At 51.6% G+C, this 19,642-nt stretch overlaps 1 protein-coding gene across 1 annotated transcript; it reads left to right on the top strand.

The window, feature by feature from the left end:
- The first annotated feature begins 369 nt into the window (after window positions 1-369).
- Npr2 (natriuretic peptide receptor 2) lies at window positions 370-19,561 on the top strand. The gene is given in 23 exon segments (XM_052716703.1): window positions 370-1,534; window positions 1,536-1,755; window positions 2,468-2,673; window positions 8,718-8,831; window positions 9,060-9,195; window positions 9,410-9,504; window positions 9,675-9,807; window positions 10,029-10,113; window positions 11,594-11,714; window positions 11,875-11,949; window positions 12,152-12,229; window positions 12,454-12,558; window positions 12,677-12,748; window positions 14,997-15,156; window positions 15,401-15,556; window positions 15,634-15,802; window positions 15,954-16,100; window positions 16,569-16,692; window positions 16,836-16,904; window positions 18,364-18,538; window positions 18,608-18,706; window positions 18,977-19,068; window positions 19,182-19,561. Coding segments are annotated over 23 exon segments (3,144 nt in total). The 5' UTR covers window positions 370-1,087; the 3' UTR covers window positions 19,248-19,561.
- The last annotated feature ends 81 nt before the right edge of the window (window positions 19,562-19,642 follow it).

Here is a 19,642-nt window from a genome sequence, read left to right as displayed (position 1 = left end):
GCATGAGGGAGATGGAAACAGCCCTGTGGACAAGGGACTTGGGGGAAGCAGAGAAAGGCCCTTGGAAGTGTGGGGACTCCCGGGAACCTCGGTGGCCTAGAGGCCCGGGTGCGAAGCCCCCCCCGGGGGCGCTCGCCGGGTGGTTTGGGGACTGGGAGGTCCCTGGGCGCCGGGCAGGGGTGGGGGGGGGAGGCAGCAGCAGCCGGAGGGTGGGGCCGGGCGGGGAGGGGAGGGGAGGGGAGGGGGAGGGGCGGGGTCGGGCGGCCTGCCGGGGAAGTCACACTCGGCCACCGGCGCGGGCGCAGCGAGCGGAGACGCGCCGGGCCGAGGCGACCTGACCTGGACGAGCGGCGCGCGCGGGGGGCCCAGGCGGGGGGCGGGAGGCAGCGGCGGGCAGCGCGGGCCGCCGGGCCCGGGAGAAGCGGAGCCGAGAGGAGCAGGGGACACGGGCGGGGCCGCCGCAGCTCCGGATGGGACCAGCGCCCGGGCCCGGTAGTCCAGGCAGGAGCTTCGGGAGAAGCCGTCCCTGGGAGAGTCACCCCTGCCTTGCCCTCCCCTCCGGCCCAGGCCTCGCTTCGCTCCCTGCCTGCCCATGTCCCAGTCCTTCCGCGGCGGGCGCCCTCCCACCTCGGCCCGGGGCTCCGGCTTCTCGCAGCTCTTTGCCCTCCCGGCCCGGTCAGCTGTGAGGTGCCCCCAGGCCGTGTCTTTGTACCAGCCTCCCCCAAGTCCCCACCCCATCCCAGGCTTAGATCCCCCCCTTCTCGGCTTGGGATTGTCAGGCCACTTCACGCCTCACTGTCCTCATCCCGGTCGCAGGCCCCCTTGGTCCCTTCCTCCCTCCTGCCACCCTATCCTCAGTCCTTGGTCCTTGCTGTAGGCTGGTAGCTCACTCCTTCCCGACCCAGGCTTCCCCCCATCCCCTTCTTGCGTGGTCCCCGGTACTTTCTGTATCCGGGCCGACTAAGCTTGCCCCCACTTCTCTTCCTGGCCCTCTTCCCCAGGCTCCAGGCTGGGTGGTGCTTGTGCCTGCCCAGTAGGCCAGAGCGGCCCCTGCTTCGGGGGGCCGTGGGTCAGCTGCGCTATCCCCATGGCCCTGCCATCTCTGCTGCTGCTGGTGGCAGCCCTGGCAGGTGGGGTGCGTCCTCCGGGGGCGCGGAACCTGACGCTGGCGGTGGTGTTGCCAGAACACAACCTGAGCTATGCCTGGGCCTGGCCACGGGTGGGTCCTGCTGTGGCACTGGCTGTGGAGGCCCTGGGCCGGGCACTGCCCGTGGACCTGCGGTTTGTCAGCTCCGAACTAGACGGCGCCTGCTCTGAGTACCTGGCACCACTGCGCGCTGTGGACCTCAAGCTGTACCATGACCCCGACCTTCTCTTGGGCCCCGGTTGTGTGTACCCTGCTGCCTCTGTGGCTCGCTTTGCCTCACACTGGCACCTTCCCCTCCTGACTGCGGGTGCAGTGGCCTCTGGTTTTGCAGCTAAGAATGAGCATTATCGTACCCTGGTTCGTACTGGCCCCTCTGCTCCCAAGCTGGGGTGAGTTCGTAGTGACATTACACGGGCACTTCAATTGGACTGCTCGGGCTGCCTTGCTGTATCTGGATGCTCGCACAGATGACCGGCCCCACTACTTCACCATCGAGGGCGTCTTTGAGGCCCTGCAGGGCAGCAACCTCAGTGTCCAGCACCAGGTGTATGCCCGAGAGCCAGGTGGCCCTGAGCAAGCCACCCACTTCATCAGAGCCAACGGGCGCAGTAAGTGTGGCCCTGGGCTGTCTTAGGAACAGGGGAGGAGGGCCACTGTGTCCCTGGAGCACAGCACGGAGAAGTAGAGAGAGACAGGCATGGAGAAGTCACGTGTAGTGGTTGGGACGGAGGGGCTGATGAGAACAGAGCACCTAGGTTAGGACAGAGCCTTAGTACCATAGGCACAGGTGGGCAAGGCTGGGACTCGGGAGTGAAGAGTTTGGGGGAGCAATGTGGGTGCCTTGAGTAGTGGGTATGGGTGATGTCTACTGTGAAATGTGCCCCTGCCTGTGAGCACAGACTCCCTAGACTGGATCACCAGGGTCTCCTCATAGCACAGAGATGAGTCTATGGGCTTGGGACTCAGCAGACGTGGTTGGGAAAGCAGGTAAAGCTCGCACAGAAACTGTGAGCATAAGTGCCTGTGAGCCTAGGGAGAGCAGGTAGGAGAGGAACAGGGGAGCTGGGAGGTGTAGCAAACACAGCTCTGGGGGAAGGAGCCATCACTCCTTTCCCTGGGGTCTGGAGTCTGGCTCTGACTTTTGCCAGATGGTCCATGTGGCCCAAGGGCACTTACGACATGAGCTCCAAGGTGGGGGATGGGAACATCTGTTGGGTGGTCGATAGGTAGGGCACTCATTGGGATGGGATGATTCAGAGAGGGGGCCGCTGGGGGCCTGGATGCTGTCTCAGGGCGCCCTTCTGTTGTGTGCACTCCCAGTTGTGTATATCTGCGGGCCTCTGGAGATGCTGCATGAGATCCTGCTTCAGGCCCAGAGAGAGAACCTGACCAATGGGGACTATGTCTTCTTTTACCTTGATGTCTTTGGGGAGAGTCTCCGAGCAGGCCCGACACGTGCAACAGGCCGGCCATGGCAGGACAATCGAACCCAGGAGCAGGCCCAGGCCCTCAGAGAGGCCTTTCAGGTATCTTTGGAACCAAACTAGAGATGCGAAGAGAGGCACTGGTTGGAGGGTCTGTTTCTCACAAGACCCCACAGAAGGCCCAGGAAGAGGGCAGGACTTGTGAGTGACGGAATGGAAGTGATCGGAGAGTCACTTTTCCTCCCCAGATTTGTGACTGTTACTTAGTGTGCTTGCCAAGCCCAACTTTGGCCACCGCCAGATCTTAGGGGGCTTTTTGGAGTGCCAGCAGTGAGCTAGAAGGCAGGAAGAAAAGGATCTGAGCCTTGCCCCAGAAAGGGTTGCCATCCTTATGGGGGAGGCGAGGTGAAATTATAACACAGTAAGTGACGGGAGGAGACGAATCTGCGCATGAAGCAGGTCTCAAGAGTCAGTGTTTAAGGGACAAAGGGTGGATATGGGCTGGGGTGAGGAAAGGCAATCAGACTGTTGTAATTTTCAATGCAGATGCCACATTCACAGAGTGGCGGGGCAGGGATTCAGAAGCCCCTGCAAGGGAAAGATAGGAGGGTTTGTTTGGCCTGGTAAGAAAGGAGGGTTCACTTTAAAAATAGAGAGAGAGGGTTTTTGAGACAGGGTCCCACTCATGCCTTGAACTGGTAGCCCGAGCCTTCCAAGTACTGGGATCACAGGCACGAGCTTTAAACAGCATTCCCTTGAAGCACCTCCAGGAAATCAAGTGACGAAGACGTAGATTAAAAGGACTTGGAATGCTAAGGACTGGGATTTGAGCTTCTGTATGACGGTACAGTATAACATAATTCAGGCTGCGTTAGAAGAGGGGACGGACTGTAGGTTGTCAAGGAATGCGGCAATACGGCTTGGACAAAGGCTATGCGGGGAAGAATAGAAAGAAAGACATTTACCAAAGAATTTGCAGAGAAAGTCGGTGTTACTGTACATTTCTCACCTCTGCCCCAAACCCTCCACAGCCCGCTCCCTACAGAATAAAATCCCAACTCCTTCCCATGGCAGTCAAGACTAGGCAGTTAGCTCTCTGCCTGCAGTTCCAGTCATATTTTGACGCCCTCATGCCGAGAAGTCCGGCTGACTGAGCTCTTGCCAGCCCAGGCCCCCGGACCGCCTGCCTCCGAGCACTCGGCTCCTTTTGTTTGCATGTTACTTTTCATCCCCCCCCCCCCCGGTTCTAAACTCCCTCCTGAGATCATACCCATGAGTCTCTATTTTCTCCCAAGTTCTTACTGATCTGTGTATATAAGAGTTTCCTATTTATTTATCCATAGCCCTCAAAGGGTATTTGAGGTGGCTTATGGAATGACCTTAGGATCCTTTCCACTCTGAGATTCTTTGGTTCTAAGGAGAGTGTACAAGGGCTGGGCCTGGGTGGCCATTCTTCTCCAGTGAGTAAGGTCTTACATGGCTGTGATTATATATTTGGTTGTGACTGGTGAGCGTGTCTGGCTGTGAATGACATATCTGTTTGCATGCTTGCCTATGAGTCGGTGACTGTCATCCGTGAACATGGGCAGTGATAGGACAGGTTTTGTTCATGCTGTAACTTTTCCCAAAAACAACCGTCTCACCTGTGTCTATGTAACGATTCCATGCTCTGTCAGACTCAGCAGTACTTTGCCTTCTAAGGAACAATTCCTAAAGCCCAGGTTGAGCTGAGTCTCTTACTCTGCCAACTATAGAGCACATTATTTAGTTCATGTTTGAGTCCCGTAGAGACCAACTCATTGTTAGTATTCACGGAATGTCACCTTACTCGGTACTGGTATGTAATACAGAACATACTAGAAACACTCTGTCTTTTTGGAGTTTACAGTTAGTAGTCGAGACAGACAAGAAACAAGCTTATTCTTTGGTGATAAGGGTTACCAGAAGGAGAAGAAAAACAATTGAGTGGCGTGAGAAGAAAGGGGACTGGACCTTGGCTAGTTCAGACAAGGCAGGTCAACACCTTTCCTGGACCATAGGACTCTACAGTCCTCTGGGTAGGAATTTTTGTTTTGTTTTTTTCTTTAGGTTCCAGGGTTCAACCGAGGGCCTTGTGTGTGTTAGAAAAGTGCCCAACACCCTCCACACCCTCGTCCCTGGGTTGTAGTCTTTGTGTGAAAGAAAAACCTCTTCCTTGTATGAGAAGTACCAACAGTCAAGAGACCCCAGTCCTTAGAGTAGGGGGAGGAGAGGTCGGGTCAGCCAACACTCTATCAGGGAGCCCATTCTTGCTTCCTGCCCTCCCTGTAGGCCTCGTTCAGAGGGGGAAAAGGGATGATTTTTGTTCTGACCTAAGATAAAGAAAGCAGGCAGTGAAGAATGAGCTGCGGGGAGATCAAGGCTGGACGTGGGTGGGAGTGAGGCGTTTCCAGGAAAAGCTTCGTTACCAGGACTGACAGAGGGGAGGGCAGCCTGGAGGGCAGTGGTCAGCTCTGGCCAAGAACAAACAGCACTGAGCCCTTCCTCCAGAGATGCTGGTCCGCTTGGGTCTCAGACCAGGCCAACCCTGAAAAGGTGGTTGATAAGGCAGGAGCCCTTGGCTGTAGATGTCCAGAGCCTTTCTAAGCTGCTGGAACACCCGGCGCAGTCTGGGTGTCAGCCACCGAGAGGAGGGAAAGAGCTGAGCTTAAGAATATTGATAGGATTCTTCTTTTCCATTCAGTCATTGCAGTCCCAGGGCAGGGGTTGTGTTCATCTTTACATTCCCTGTGCCTAGCATGTAGTAGATATTTAAAACATAGATTAGATTAATGTGTGTGTGTGTGTGTGTGTGTGTGTGTGTGTGTGTGTGTGTGTGTGTGTGTGTGTGTGTCAGGGGGGTTATTTTAGAGAGAAGTAGACCTTCCAGGCACCATAAACCAAGATAATTAGCCGGGACAGGTAAGAAAAGTCAACAGAGTAGAACTTACTAAGCCAGCGGTCAGACTGGGAGGATTCAGGTTTGCACCGAGAGACTGAGGATACAGGGTTAGAAATCCTAACCCATACAGACCCACCGTGGAGGAAAGGGGCTGTGTGTGGCAGCCCTTATGGGCAATCTCAGCACTTGACATTAAGGCAGGGAGGTTGCTGAGCTTTTGAGGCCAGCCTGGGCTACCTGGTGAGATCCTATCTCAAAACAAACAGCAACAAAACAACTTCCAGAATGGGAGAAAGCACGCAGGCCAAGGCCAGGGAAGGCAGTCCCCCTTCCTGGAGACTATTCCTGGTTCCTTCAGCCATGGCTGGCATCGCGCTCTGCTGGGCCCAGAGCAGGACTCAAGGTGGGTGGTGCCCTCTTGGCTCGCCCCCCATTGAACTCCTTATTTTTGGCAGTGGTGCTTGTTAGGTTTTCCACTTGGGGGCCACTATGAGTTAGTGGGACTCAATTAGCTACCCTTGCCTTCTCTTCAGTCTCTGAGTAAGCACAGAAAGTGTTGGGAGTTGTTTTTGTTTGGGGTTTGTTTTCTTTTTTTTTTTAGTAGCTAGTTAGTGACCACAGCAAAACATTCTTGAATAGCCATTTTCTAAGTGTGGCCTTGGGATCCTGGGGCCCCCAGAAATCCTTTTAGGGGGACTGGGAAGTGAAAAAATTTTTTTTAAAAATACTGTCAAGATGTTATCCGCCGTTGTTACTGTTCCCTGTGATTTCGCAGTGGGATTTTCTGGAGGTGTCACAATGTGGGATGACGTCACCTCTCTGACAGTCATGGAGGGCACGCTCGTGCGTTCTTGTGTTTCCACGATTGTCAGGCTCAGTTTTAGTTTTAACTTCTAATTTGGTAACTATTGATAGATATAAAGTTCCTTTGGGGTCCTCAATTAGTTCTAAGAAGAGAACGGACTAGCAGCAGCAGCAGGCTTGTAATCCCAGCTCTGGGCCTGAGGAGGGAGGATCCGGAGTTTGAGGGCAACAACAAAACAGGAGCCAAAGAGAACAAGACCAGGACTGGAGAGGTGGCTCAGCGGGTAGGAGCATCCACTGCTCCTCCGGAGGACCGGGGTTCAGTTCCCACGTCCGGTGGCTCATAAGCTCCTGCCACTCCAGCTCCTGGAGTATTCAATGCCCTGAGGGTGCATACACACACACACACACACACACACACACACACACACACACACACGAAAAGGGACTCAGAGATTTAAAAAAGTTCTTGTTTTTGTTTAAGATAGGGTCTGCTGTGTAACCCAAATTGACTTTAAACTTTGCATTCTTCTGCCTTGACCTCCAGAGTGCTGGAATTATCGGGGTGTGTTACCACCCATGGCAAAAAATTTGATTACTGCCAGCTTAGGGGACAATCTCAGCCTGGAGAGTTAGTGTCCAGAAAGTGTTGGAAACCTATCGCCAGCCTCTGTTGAAGCCTAAATTGTGCCACTCCGATGTTTTCCAACTCTTTTTCTGATTGTCATTTGTTAGCGCTCCATACCTCCCTATTTTTGGAACAGGTGTCAGTGAGGGAACCCTCTAGCCTGTCCCTGAGGAGCACTTCCTGTCCTCCCCTTCCCTCCGGAGCCTCCCTTCTCCTCTTTCTCCCTCATCCTTTCCTTCTCTCTCTCCTGCCTGAGAGGGAATATGTTAAAACTATACAATCAGCATATAAAGTCCCAGCAAGAAAACGCTAGTCTAAATATAACGACTGCGTATTAGAAACTGACTTCATTATTTCCCACCTGGAACAAATTGGTAACTGTAGATCACATGTGACATATCCAGCATGTCTGTGGGGTCCACATGTACTTTCTGCGATGAGAATAAACAAAACTGGTAGAAAACGGCCAGAGTTTTGTTCTGATTTTGTTGTTGTTTTATGAAATGGGGTCTCACTGTGTAGCCCCACTTGGCCTGGAACTCACTATGTAGACAAGGCTGGCCTTGATCTTACGGCTTTCTTCCTGCCTCAGCCTCTTGAGTGCTGGGATTACGGATGTGAGCCACCATACCTAGCTTCAAACGGCTAGATTTTAATCTATCACTTCACATGGTCATATTTCACAAAATATACTGAACCGACATCTTTCTCTGTTGTGAGACCAATTTCCTGTCTGAGCAGTCTCATTTAGTTGTGTGGTCCAAGGCTGAGCAGTCCTGCAGCTAGAGAAGGGGGATATATAAGGCTCAGAAAAGCTAGGCATCAGTTTGGTGAGGGACAGAGATGTGTTGATTCATGTTAGTAAAATGTGCACCTGGCTGAGGCCACATGCATCATTTGCTTATCTGTGCAATGTGTGTGGGCATGTGACTTCAATGACACACATCTGATTCTTAATGAGCATGCTGCTTATGGTAGGTGTTTCCTACAGGCACAGTAAATTAAATCATGGTTTTCACAGATGGAATCACTGTCTCAAAGTATTTCTCACAGGAATTGAAATCTAATTCACTGAGAGAAGTCACTGTGTACCAGTGACCCACTGTGAAAAAGTCAACGTTCAGTGGATAACATTATTAGCATTTAACACAGATGGGCAGAACTGTAGCCCTGATTGGCCTGGAACTTACAGAAATCTGCCCACCTCTGCCTCCTGAGTACTGGCATCGAAGGGGTACTCAGGAAGTAGGGACAGAGGAGTTGCCATGAATGTGGTAGGCTGGCGGGAGGCAAGGAAGGTGATGGGTTGAGTCCGTAGATGGAGCTGATCTCTCCCTGCTGTCCTTTTCCAGCCCTGTCAGTCTTTCATACAGGGACACCACCACCCTTCAATACCCCGTGCTCTCCTCCTCGGGATTTAGTACATTTCAGCCGTCAGACTCCCCTGTGCGTGTTTTTTTTTTTTTTTTTAAAAAAGGCTTTTTTTTTAAAAGATTTATTTATTTATTTATTAATTATGCATACAGTGTTCTGCCTGCAGATATCCCTGCAGGCCAGAAGAGGGCACCAGATCTCATTACAGATGGTTGTGAGCCACCATGTGGTTGCTGGGAATTGAACTCAGGACCTTTAGAAGAACAAGCAGTGCTCTTAACCTCTGAGCCATCTCTCCAGCCCCCCTCCCCCCGTGCATGTTTTATACTGTGTGTGTTTTACCAAGTTTTCCTACAGTGGTTTCTTTCTCTCATGCTCAATTAGAATCCTGTTCACTCTTCCCCATGTACCATGATGCAGACTGTACTGGTGATCACCTACCGAGAACCCCCAAACCCTGAGTATCAGGAATTCCAGAATCGCCTGCTGGTCAGAGCCCGGGAAGACTTTGGTGTGGAGCTGGCCCCATCCCTGGTGAGTAGATCTCAGAAAGCCAGAATAGGCTGTGAGCAAGCCACGCTTTGGGCGTCACTTCCATCCAGGATGTTTTCACCCCTGGGACCAGGTGAATGAAGGTGGCATCATAGGGATAAGAGAAGGAGAGAAGGAAGCTGGGAAAGCGGAGAGGCAGAAGGATACCGTGGGGGTGGGAAGGGGCCTCACAGGACATTTGGGGAGTGCTGCTGAAGTTGCTGTCCCCAGATGAACCTCATCGCTGGCTGTTTCTATGATGGCATCCTGCTCTACGCCCAAGTCCTGAATGAGACCATACAGGAAGGAGGCACCCGGGAAGACGGACTTCGAATCGTGGAGAAGATGCAGGGGCGAAGATACCACGGTAATGAGAGGGATGAATGGAGGCCTGAGGGCTGACAGCAGGCTCGGGAGCGGAGTGGGCAGAAGAGATACTCCAAGGACCGCAGGGAGAGTCGGTTGGTGGGGGGGTCAGGAACAGGCAGAGTGGGGACAGACTCAGCCAGATTAGGGCAACAGGGGGGGGGGGGGCCAAGGAAGCTCTCAAAGTGAGGGACACTTTTTTTTTTTACTCTTAGGTGTAACTGGACTAGTTGTTATGGACAAGAACAATGACCGCGAGACTGATTTTGTCCTGTGGGCCATGGGAGACTTGGATTCTGGGGATTTCCAGGTGACGGGGAGAGGACAGGGAAGAGAGAGTGGCCCTAGAGTCCAGTGGGGACAGAATCAGTGGTCCTGGGACAGGAGCTTGCTCCCGGTGCTGGACCTGTGTCATGGTGGGAGTCTCAGGGAGGAGGCTGGGGGGCAGGCCTGTGGGCCCAGTGCTCTGCTTCCTCACAGCCCGCAGCCCACTACTCAGGAGCCGAGAAGCAGATCTGGTGGACAGGCCGGCCTATTCCCTGGGTGAAGGGGGTCCCACCTTTGGACAATCCCCCCTGTGCCTTTGACTTGGACGACCCATCCTGTGATAAAAGTGGGTGTGTGCAGGGACTGGGAGCAGTCCCCCCCTTTCACCCGGCCCCTGCGCTCTGCCTCTGACACCCGCTCCCGCTCCGAGCTTTCCTCCATCTTTGTCTGCAGCTCTCTCCTCCTCACTTCTCTCCCTCAAGAAAGCTGCACACCCCTGGCACCTGTGTCTGCTCCCCCCTCAGCCCTCTCCAGTCCTTCTCAGGGTCTCTCTCTTTCCTTCTCCAGCCCCACTTTCCACTCTGGCGATTGTGGCCCTGGGCACAGGAATCACCTTCATCATGTTCGGTGTTTCCAGTTTCCTAATTTTCCGGTGAGTCCTAAGTGTTCCTGTTCCTTGCCTCCCTCTTGCCATGTGGCCCCTGGCTGAGGCCAGGGGTCCCTGTTACGTGGGGTGGGGGTGACAAGTGTACCTGGTGTGAGTCTCTCGGACTAGCACCTTCCTTCCAGCCTTTTAATTTGGTTGCCCTGCATCCTAGATGTTCATTTTGCTTTTGTCTGTAACCTGGGTAGACTTGTGATTTTGTTTTTGTTTTTGTTTTGAGACCAAGTCTTTCTCTGTAGCCCAGGCTGGCCTTGAACATAAGATCCTTCGCCCTTAGCCTCCTGAGTGCTGGGATTACAGATGTGTGCCACAGTGCCTTGTTTGACTACTGATTTTTGTTTGTTTGTTTGTTTGTTTGAGATAGGGTCTTATTGTAGAGCTCTGACTGGTCTGGAACTAGCTATGTAGACCAGGCTGGCCCTGAAATCCTCTGAGATTTGCCTACTTTTGCCTTTCAAGTGCTGGGATTAAAGACATCCTCCACCACGCCCAACTACTGATTTTGAATACTGATTTTTAAAAATTATTTTTATTTATGTATCTCCTGTGTGTCTATGTGAATGTATACCACATGCAGGTGTAGATGCCTGTAGAGGCCAGAGAGGCCATCAGAAGTCCAGGACTCTGAGTTACAGGTGGTTATGAGCTACTCAGGATGGGTGCTTGGAATTGAACTTGGGTCGTCTGGAAGAGTAGTAGGTGCTCCTAACCACTGAGCCATCTCTCCATGCCTTGAGTACTGATTTTGAGTAGAGTTAGGGTCAAAGGTAAATTTCTATGCACTGGTTGTCCCCGGCTCCCCTCTCCCACCCCACTCCCGCTAATATGCAACAAAAAATTTCACAGTTCTGGATATTTGGGAAATCCAAGATCAAGTCATCAATAAATTTTATGTGTAGTGAGGGTGCACTTTCTGATGTGCAGAAAGTAGTGTTCATTGTGTCTTCACATGGTGGAAGACAGGATGCCCCGGTTTATCTATAGATTGGGGATGGAGCTGCTCAATGGTAGAACTCTTGCCTAGCATGTTCAAAGCCATAGTTTGACTCCTAGCCTGGAGGAAGGAAATTTTTCTCCTGAAGAGAGAGGAGAGGTAAGGGACAAAATGGGAGAGGAGAGGTGAGAACAGAGAGAGAGAGAGAGAGAGAGAGAGAGAGAGAGAGAGAGAGAGAGAGAGAGAGAACTACAGGTGTGTGTGGTGGTACACATCTATAATCCCAGCATTTGGAAGGCTGAAGCAGGACGATCTTCACGAGTTTGAGGTCTACCTGGACCCTTTCTCAAAATTCAACCAAACCACCTTGCCTCTAACACTGAGTGCACACAGGCTCTCACCAGAGTGTGGCCCATGTTTCCTTCTGTCCCAGTCCTGACTCTGCGGTAACAACAACGGTTGTAGCTCCCCGGCAGCTTAGTGGGTGTGGCAGGACAAGGGTTGGCAAGTTGCTGAGCTGTGCGGTCCTTACAGAAAACTGATGCTGGAGAAGGAGCTGGCTAGCATGCTGTGGCGCATTCGCTGGGAGGAGCTGCAGTTTGGCAGCTCGGATCGCTATCACAAAGGTGCGGGCAGTCGCCTGACACTGTCACTGGTGAGTCCTGGGTCCTCCCTTTCCCCCGAGTTCCTGTCCCCTGTCCTTCCTCATCCTGGCCCTTTCCCAGCACACTGGCGTGGAATGATCGCCCCTTGCACTACCACTACCATCTAATGTTCCTCTCATCCTTCCGCCTCCATGTTGCCCTTGGCCCCAGCGGGGATCCAGTTACGGCTCGCTCATGACAGCCCATGGGAAATACCAGATCTTTGCCAACACCGGTCACTTCAAGGTGAAGAGTCGTCTGCTTGTTCTGGTTCCCAACCATTTCATTGTGTCTCATGCCCATCTGCCACCTCCGCCCCTGAACCTCTTGCCCCTCATGGTCCCCTCTCTGCACCCAGCTAGGCTCCTGGATGCTCTCGGCTCTCCAGGATTTCTCCGACGCGCCTTCTGATGCTCCATTTCTTTTTCTCTTTCCACCTGCACCTTAGGGAAATGTCGTCGCCATCAAACACGTGAATAAGAAGCGCATTGAGCTGACCCGGCAAGTTCTGTTTGAACTCAAACACGTACGTACGTACGTGGGTGTGAGTGGGAGGTGAGGGTAGATAGGGAAGAAGAAATGAGGAGACCATGGAATGGCCGACTGGCTAAGAGGGTAAGGGCCTTATTTATTTATCACCGATCCCCCATCACAGGCATAAGTAGGAGAAGGGTCATTTTTCACAGTGATGTGTTTCTGTATCTAAAATTCAGCGCTGCCAATTCTCATGTTCTCTTGTTTTTCTGCTAGATGAGAGATGTTCAGTTCAACCATCTGACTCGCTTCATCGGAGCCTGCATAGACCCTCCCAACATCTGCATCGTCACTGAGTATTGTCCTCGTGGGAGCTTACAGGTGAGGGACAGGTGTAGGAGAGTGTGGTGGGGCAGGGGAGGTCCTAAAGCCATACTGTGCCAAGTGATAGCCAATGAGACTTAGGATGGATACTGATCTCTTCCACGTCCCTTGCCAGGACATTCTAGAAAATGACAGCATCAATTTGGACTGGATGTTTCGCTATTCACTCATTAATGATCTTGTGAAGGTGAGTCTTCTCCAACCCTCCTGGCTTCGTCCACTAAAAATGCCTCCGGTGTTCAGTCTTTGCTACAGTTTCTCTCCTAGACCTCAACCAGTCATGCTTTCTCTATGCCCCTGCTCCAGTGCTTGGGTGGTAATGGGTAAACAGGGGTTCTGGGTTATCATTGGGGGAGCTTTGATCTACCATAGCAGCCCTGTACTCAGAGAGAGGGTTCTTGTCTTCCTGTCCCAGATATCTTAAATGTTTCTCTAGTGTCTCTTTCACCTCAAAGCAGGGGAGGTGAGGGGAGGATATTAAAATCTCTTAGCTATAGTTGGACATGCCATCATATGGGAAACTGAGGCAGGAGGTATGCTATGATTTTGAGCCCAGCCAACACTCCATAGTGAGTTTCAGGCCAGTTTGGACCGCAGAATAAGATCCTATCCAGAAAAAGAATATTAAGCAAACAAAAACAATGAAAAGACATGCCTTAGCTGGGTGCTGGCAGCATACACCTTAATCCCAGCACTTACTGAGACAGGAGGATTGGGAGCAGCCTGAGCATCATAGTACAAATCTGTCTTAAAACAAAACAAACAGAACCAAATCCCTTGAGCAGCAAAAAGACAATTGAGGTCTCCAAACACTTACTTCCTCTTACTTGATACTTTGAGCAGTATTTGGCATGTCTGTTCTTTCACGAGCTGCTGAAGACATGCTAGTCTTTAACTAATACATCGAAATTTAACTGATTTTTGGAGACTAGGTGTCACTCTGTAATTCTGGCTGACCTGGAACTCGATCTGTAGACCAGGCTGACCTTGAACCCAGAGACCTGCCTGCCTCTGACTCCTGTGTGCTGGGATTAATAGCGTGTGACACTCCTGGCTTTTGACTTCTTTTTGAGACAGGGTTTCATGTTATCCAGACTGGCCGTAAACTTACTATATAGCTAGAAATTGCTTTGAACTCCTGACTCTACTGTCTCCATCTCCCAAATGCTAAATTATAGGTGTGTACCACCACACCTGGTTAGAGACTGAAATTAAAAAGAACCAAACGTGTGTGTGTGTGTGTGTGTGTGTGTGTGTGTGTGTGTGTAAACTAAGAGAGATGGAAGGAAAATTGTACTAATTCTTTGTTTCCATTCCCATGGTCAGTTATTTTCAAATGACCCAGAGGCCCACGAATGATGGGGACATACAGGTGAATCAAGCATGGTTAGACAGGTGTCCAGAAGCAGGTCTCAGAGCCAATAAGCCCACTAATGAGATCACCTAACTGTACCTGACTCTGGCTCTGATTTTCTGCTAAATTCTAGAAAGTTTTTAAAAATAATTTACGCATATAATTTTGCCATCAAGTGAGAGAGAAAAATACTAGGTAAAGGCAATGTACTTCTCATCAGGAGATGTGATGATAAACATATGAGTTTTCAGTTTCCATAGCAGTAAGTTCATCAACTTAGGCATTCCTGAAGGTTTCTCGATACCGTGAGTGGGTCAAGGCCAGAGCATACCGTTTACACCGTGGATTCTGGTTACTTACCATGCAGAGTCCTCTATCCTTTTTCTGAATTGTCTGCTCTGACTAGGGTGGACTTCCAGAGTTTCTGTTTGGGGAAGCACAGCCTCGTCCTCCCAGGACCGGCCTTTAAATTCCTGGGAGGCAAAGTTCTGCCTTCTCTGCCTCCTCCAGGAAGCCATGTTTCTGTGCTGACTTGGTGGTTATTTCTCTCCTCTGTTTTTCACATTTTGCCAATTTACCGTATTCTTCACTCCTGTCTGGTCTGGCATTCCTCTAATAGACCACATTCACCCCCACCACAACCTGCTTCCTACACAGTCCTACACGCTAGACTTCACAACTGTGGTGCTTCTGGAGGGCAGGCCAGAGTCTTGAGCCAGGTCTTCCTAATTTGTTGCTAGGAATGTGAAGCCACTTCAGGAGCCATGTTAGTTTTGGCTGTCCCCTTCGCTATTCAGAAGCCTGCCGTTTCCAGGGCAATTATTGGTAGTTCTCCTTACCCCCGTTTATAAGTGTTTGCCCCATCCCCTGTGCCTGGGTACCTAGATGCTATTCACTGTACTAGGAAAGGGTGGCTCTCCCATTCTGCCTGCTTCCTTGAGTAGAAGCTCCACCAGGGACACCATCTCAGCTCAGCTTGTTTTTACCCTCTCAAGATCCTTCAGTTTCTAATGATTTTTGGTGAGTGGTCTGGGGTGGCCTAAGCCACGTATGATCCAGACACTTCCTCTGTATCCTGCAGGGTATGGCCTTTCTCCACAACAGCATTATTTCATCTCACGGAAGTCTCAAGTCCTCCAACTGTGTGGTGGATAGTCGTTTTGTGCTCAAAATAACAGATTATGGTCTGGCTAGCTTCCGATCAACTGCGGAACCCGATGACAGCCATGCGCTCTATGCCAGTGAGACTACTTCCTGTGTCACTCCCCCAACCTCCCTCCCCCTGCCACCTACCTTTTGTACTGCTCTTCGGGCCTTGATCATTCCCTCCCGGAGAGGATATGAGAGGTAGACCAGTAGCAGTGACTTGGGGGCCCCCAAGGGAGGCTGTAAGAGCTAGACCAGTAGCAGTGACATGGGATGAGCCCAGGTGGAACCCAGGATGCCCTGTTTAGGCAACCTAGCCAGCCTGTTCACTCTTTGCAGAGAAGCTGTGGACTGCCCCAGAACTGCTTAGTGGGAACTCCTTGCCAACCACAGGCATGCAGAAGGCAGATGTCTACAGCTTTGCCATCATCCTACAGGAAATAGCACTCCGAAGTGGCCCTTTCTACTTGGAAGGCCTGGATCTCAGTCCCAAAGGTGAGAGTCAGTTGCTATTCACAGCCTCTTCTGCTAGGGGAACCTTGTTCTTCATCCAAATTTTCTGTCACCCTCAGAGATTGTCCAGAAGGTTCGGAATGGTCAGCGGCCATATTTCCGGCCGAGCATTGACCGGACACAACTGAATGAAGAGCTGGTTTTGCTGATGGAGAGATGTTGGGCCCAGGACCCAGCAGAACGTCCAGACTTTGGACAAATCAAGGGCTTCATTCGCCGGTTTAACAAGTGAGAAGGCACTGAGGCCCCGAGGCTCCCAGGGACAGAACTTCATCATTCTTAGTGGATGAGGCTGGTGGACCCCAAGGGTGGGTTGGACAGGAAGTCCTGTTAGTCTTGAGGACCTTGGAGCAGGTGTCATATCCTGGCCTCCCTGCAGGGAGGGTGGTACGAGCATATTGGACAACCTCTTGCTGCGCATGGAACAGTATGCCAATAACCTGGAAAAGCTGGTGGAGGAGCGCACACAGGCCTACCTAGAGGAGAAACGCAAAGCTGAGGCGCTGCTCTACCAAATTCTACCCCAGTAAGACCTCTGTCCATCTTTTTCCAAAATTTCCTTGGGTTCTGCCTCATCCAACATCTGAGAACTCTTTTGCAACCCTGGGAACCCTACAGTGCTACTTCTTGCCACAGTGAGCCCTCCTGGCTAAATGCTCTCACTGTGTCTTCAAGTGAGCTGCGCAGCCTTCTTTCAGCTTCCCAGCCCTCCTTCTCAGGGCACTGTTCTTCCTCACCTTTGTCTGGCAAGTGTATGCAGAACAATTCCAACTGGAACCGCTTAGCCCCACATGGGTCCCCCTCACCGCTCCCCACCACTTGGGCACCCCACTGAGCACTAGGTGACATCTTGTCATCCACTGTCCTTTTCTTCCACCAAAGCCAGCTTTCATGTTACAGCTTGGCTGTGCTGCAGCCACACGCCCTGTCCTCCTCACGCCCGCCCCCACCCCCTTCCCTGGAGTTGGGCTGATGGTGTCCCCTTGCTTCCTAGTTCTGTGGCAGAGCAGTTAAAACGGGGAGAGACTGTCCAGGCAGAGGCCTTTGACAGTGTCACCATCTACTTCAGTGACATCGTGGGCTTCACAGCGCTGTCAGCGGAGAGCACCCCCATGCAGGTGAGAGGTGTGAGCAGGTGCAGCTGGCACTGGGTCCTGGGAGCCTCAGTGGACTAGTTCGCTCTAGAGTTCTGCCTTTTGGTTTGAGAATTTTTAGGAACGTGGGCACGAATTTCAGAGCCTCTGCTTTCCCATCCTGTTAGGTGGTGACACTTCTTAATGACCTTTATACCTGCTTTGATGCCATAATCGACAACTTTGATGTCTACAAGGTGAGAGCTGGAGCCGCCCTCCTTCTTAGACCCATTTGAAACATGGTTTTCTGAACCCCCACATACCATACCCACTCCATAGTCAGTGCTCCCCAAGTTTCTCCAGCATCCCAGTGCTCTTTATTGGATGTGATTCCAGCAAACGTGGACACTCTGGTCCAACACCTGTGATTCGTAGGGCTCCCTAATCAGGGCCATTGCAGGCTTTAGCTCCTCTCTCTCTGGGGTATTAACATAGACACCTTCCAGAGGACTCACAGAGGATGTGGGCACAGACTGACTGTGGGGTGAGGGGCAAGACGCGATTACATGTTATAAAGCTCTTTGTTAAAGTCGTTGAGTTGGCTTAATTGTCCTTGGAAGTAAAAATACTGATTTTATAGATAATTGTGTGGCCTTAGACAAGGAACAGGGTTTCTCTGAGCCTCAGTTGTTGCAGTAATAGAGTAGGTATACGACAACCTATGGGCTGGTGAGATGGCTCACCAGGTAAAGGCACCAAGCCTGATGACTCGGGTTCGATCCCTGGAATCTATCTGAGAGCCGACTCCCACAGGCTGTCCTCTGACTGTGTGTGTGTGTGTGTGTGTGTGTGTGTGTGTGTGTGTGTGTGCGCACGCTTTCCCCATGCTAACCTGTTCTGCTGTCTGACAACATCCCGGTTCTATTTTATTTCTAAAAGCTCACGTAATTATTTTTGGGACCATCTGAGAGGAAGTTTTAGACACAGCCCCCCCCCCCCCCTTATCCCTAAATACTTAGTGTGCGCTCCCCTACACATTTCATTGTGCATCATAGTTTGGTACGATCATCAAAGTCAAGAGGTTGCTTCTTCGCTCTGACAGCCAGGCTGTCTGGTCCATGTTAGTGAGCCTGCTTGACCTTCTTTGAGCCTTTCGGTTCTTTGATTAGGATCCCACTCCTGTCCACGGAGTGTTCACCAGATGCTGGGGTAGGGAGGAGGAGTTAACCACTTCCCTGTCTGACCTCCTCATATCCGAATGCTCAGGACCATAGCATGTAGTTCCTAGTCAATCTGGCCAATCATGGCCTCCCAGGCTGTCAGGATGACTCCTGGAAGTGCCTATCTTGTCTCCCTTTCTCACTCCCACTGATATAGCTAGAAATGACCTCTTCAAAGTAGTTTTATTATTATTTTTTTTGGGGGGGGAGCTGAGGACTGAACCCAGGACCTTGCGCTTGCTAGGCAAGTGCTCTACCACTGAGCTAAATCCCCAACCCCTAGTTTTATTATTTTATTTATGTTCATGTATCTTTGTGAATGTATGCCACATGCATGCAGTTGCCCATGGAGGCCAGAAGAGAGTGCCAAGTGGAGTTACGGGGATTTGAGCTGCCATGTGGGTGCTGGGAACTGAACTCGGGTCCTCTGGAAGAGCAGCCAGTGTCCTAACTACCTGAACCCACAGATGATCTCTTAATCTTCCCTTTCAATCAGGTGGAAACCATTGGGGATGCCTACATGGTGGTCTCTGGCCTTCCAGGCCGAAATGGTCAACGCCATGCACCGGAAATTGCTCGCATGGCCCTCGCGTTATTAGATGCAGTTTCTTCCTTCCGCATCCGCCATCGACCCCATGACCAGCTGAGGTTACGGATAGGCGTCCATACTGGTAAGGCTATTCTCACCCAGCCCTAGGGTCTGCTTGTCCGGGTCTCTCCCAACCAGCTTGGTTTTCTAGGGCCAGTCTGTGCTGGCGTTGTTGGTCTGAAGATGCCCCGATACTGCCTTTTTGGAGACACAGTAAACACTGCTTCTCGAATGGAGTCTAACGGTCAAGGTGAGGCCATCAGCCTTTAACTCCAACCTTGACCTGGATCTGTCTTGCTCTTTTCTTCTTTCTGGAGTTCCTCCATGTCTCTGAGTTGGGTAGTTCTTAAGTGCCCTGTCCTTGGGCATAGATTGATTCTTAGAAATGTGCATCGAGAGGGTTGGGGGCTTCCTGAGGGGTGGCTGCTGGGGTAAAGCACTCTCCGGCAGCGTCATTTTGTCCTCTTGCCTTTTCCTTGACTTGTCTTCCTCCCTCTGCTCCTGGTCTACACTACCCCAGCTCTAAAGATCCATGTCTCCTCGACCACCAAGGATGCCCTGGATGAGCTAGGATGCTTCCAGCTAGAGCTCCGTGGGGATGTGGAGATGAAGGTGACGGCAGGCCCCGGGGGAGTGGATCACGGGAGGATAAAAGTGGGGGAAGAGAGGGAGATGAAGGCACTAATACAGAAGAATCTGAACTATGCTTGCTCCCCTGCCTCCAGGGAAAAGGAAAAATGCGAACTTATTGGCTCTTAGGAGAGCGGAAAGGACCTCCAGGACTCCTGTAAACCCCAAGCCAGACAATCTCCTGCTGCTGGTACTTTGATGGGCAATGACCACCGTCTCTCCACACAACAAAAGCCAGACAGTGACATATGAGATGGAAAACATGCACACACACACACACACACACACACACACACACGCACACACACACACACACACACACACGCACACACACGCACCCAAACCAACCCTGCCTTAGATGGGAGTCAGTCCTCTGTAGCCTCGCCTTGTACATACACCTGCCCTCCCTGGCTTCTTGTAAATATCTGTATCTAGACCAGAATATTTTGTCCAAGTATAAAACAATAACAACAAATCATGGTGTCATTGTCTGGGGTCCAGGCCATCTCAAGGGAAGTATACGGGGTGTGGACACGGTTACTCACAGATTCAAGGA

The sequence above is a fragment of the Peromyscus californicus genome, unplaced genomic scaffold (genome assembly GCF_007827085.1).
Source record: "Peromyscus californicus insignis strain IS unplaced genomic scaffold, ASM782708v3 Scaffold_5__1_contigs__length_169319896, whole genome shotgun sequence".
Lineage (NCBI taxonomy): Eukaryota > Metazoa > Chordata > Mammalia > Rodentia > Cricetidae > Peromyscus > Peromyscus californicus.
Note: the sequence above shows the minus strand (reverse complement) of the source record. Positions and strands in the feature narration are given on the sequence as shown.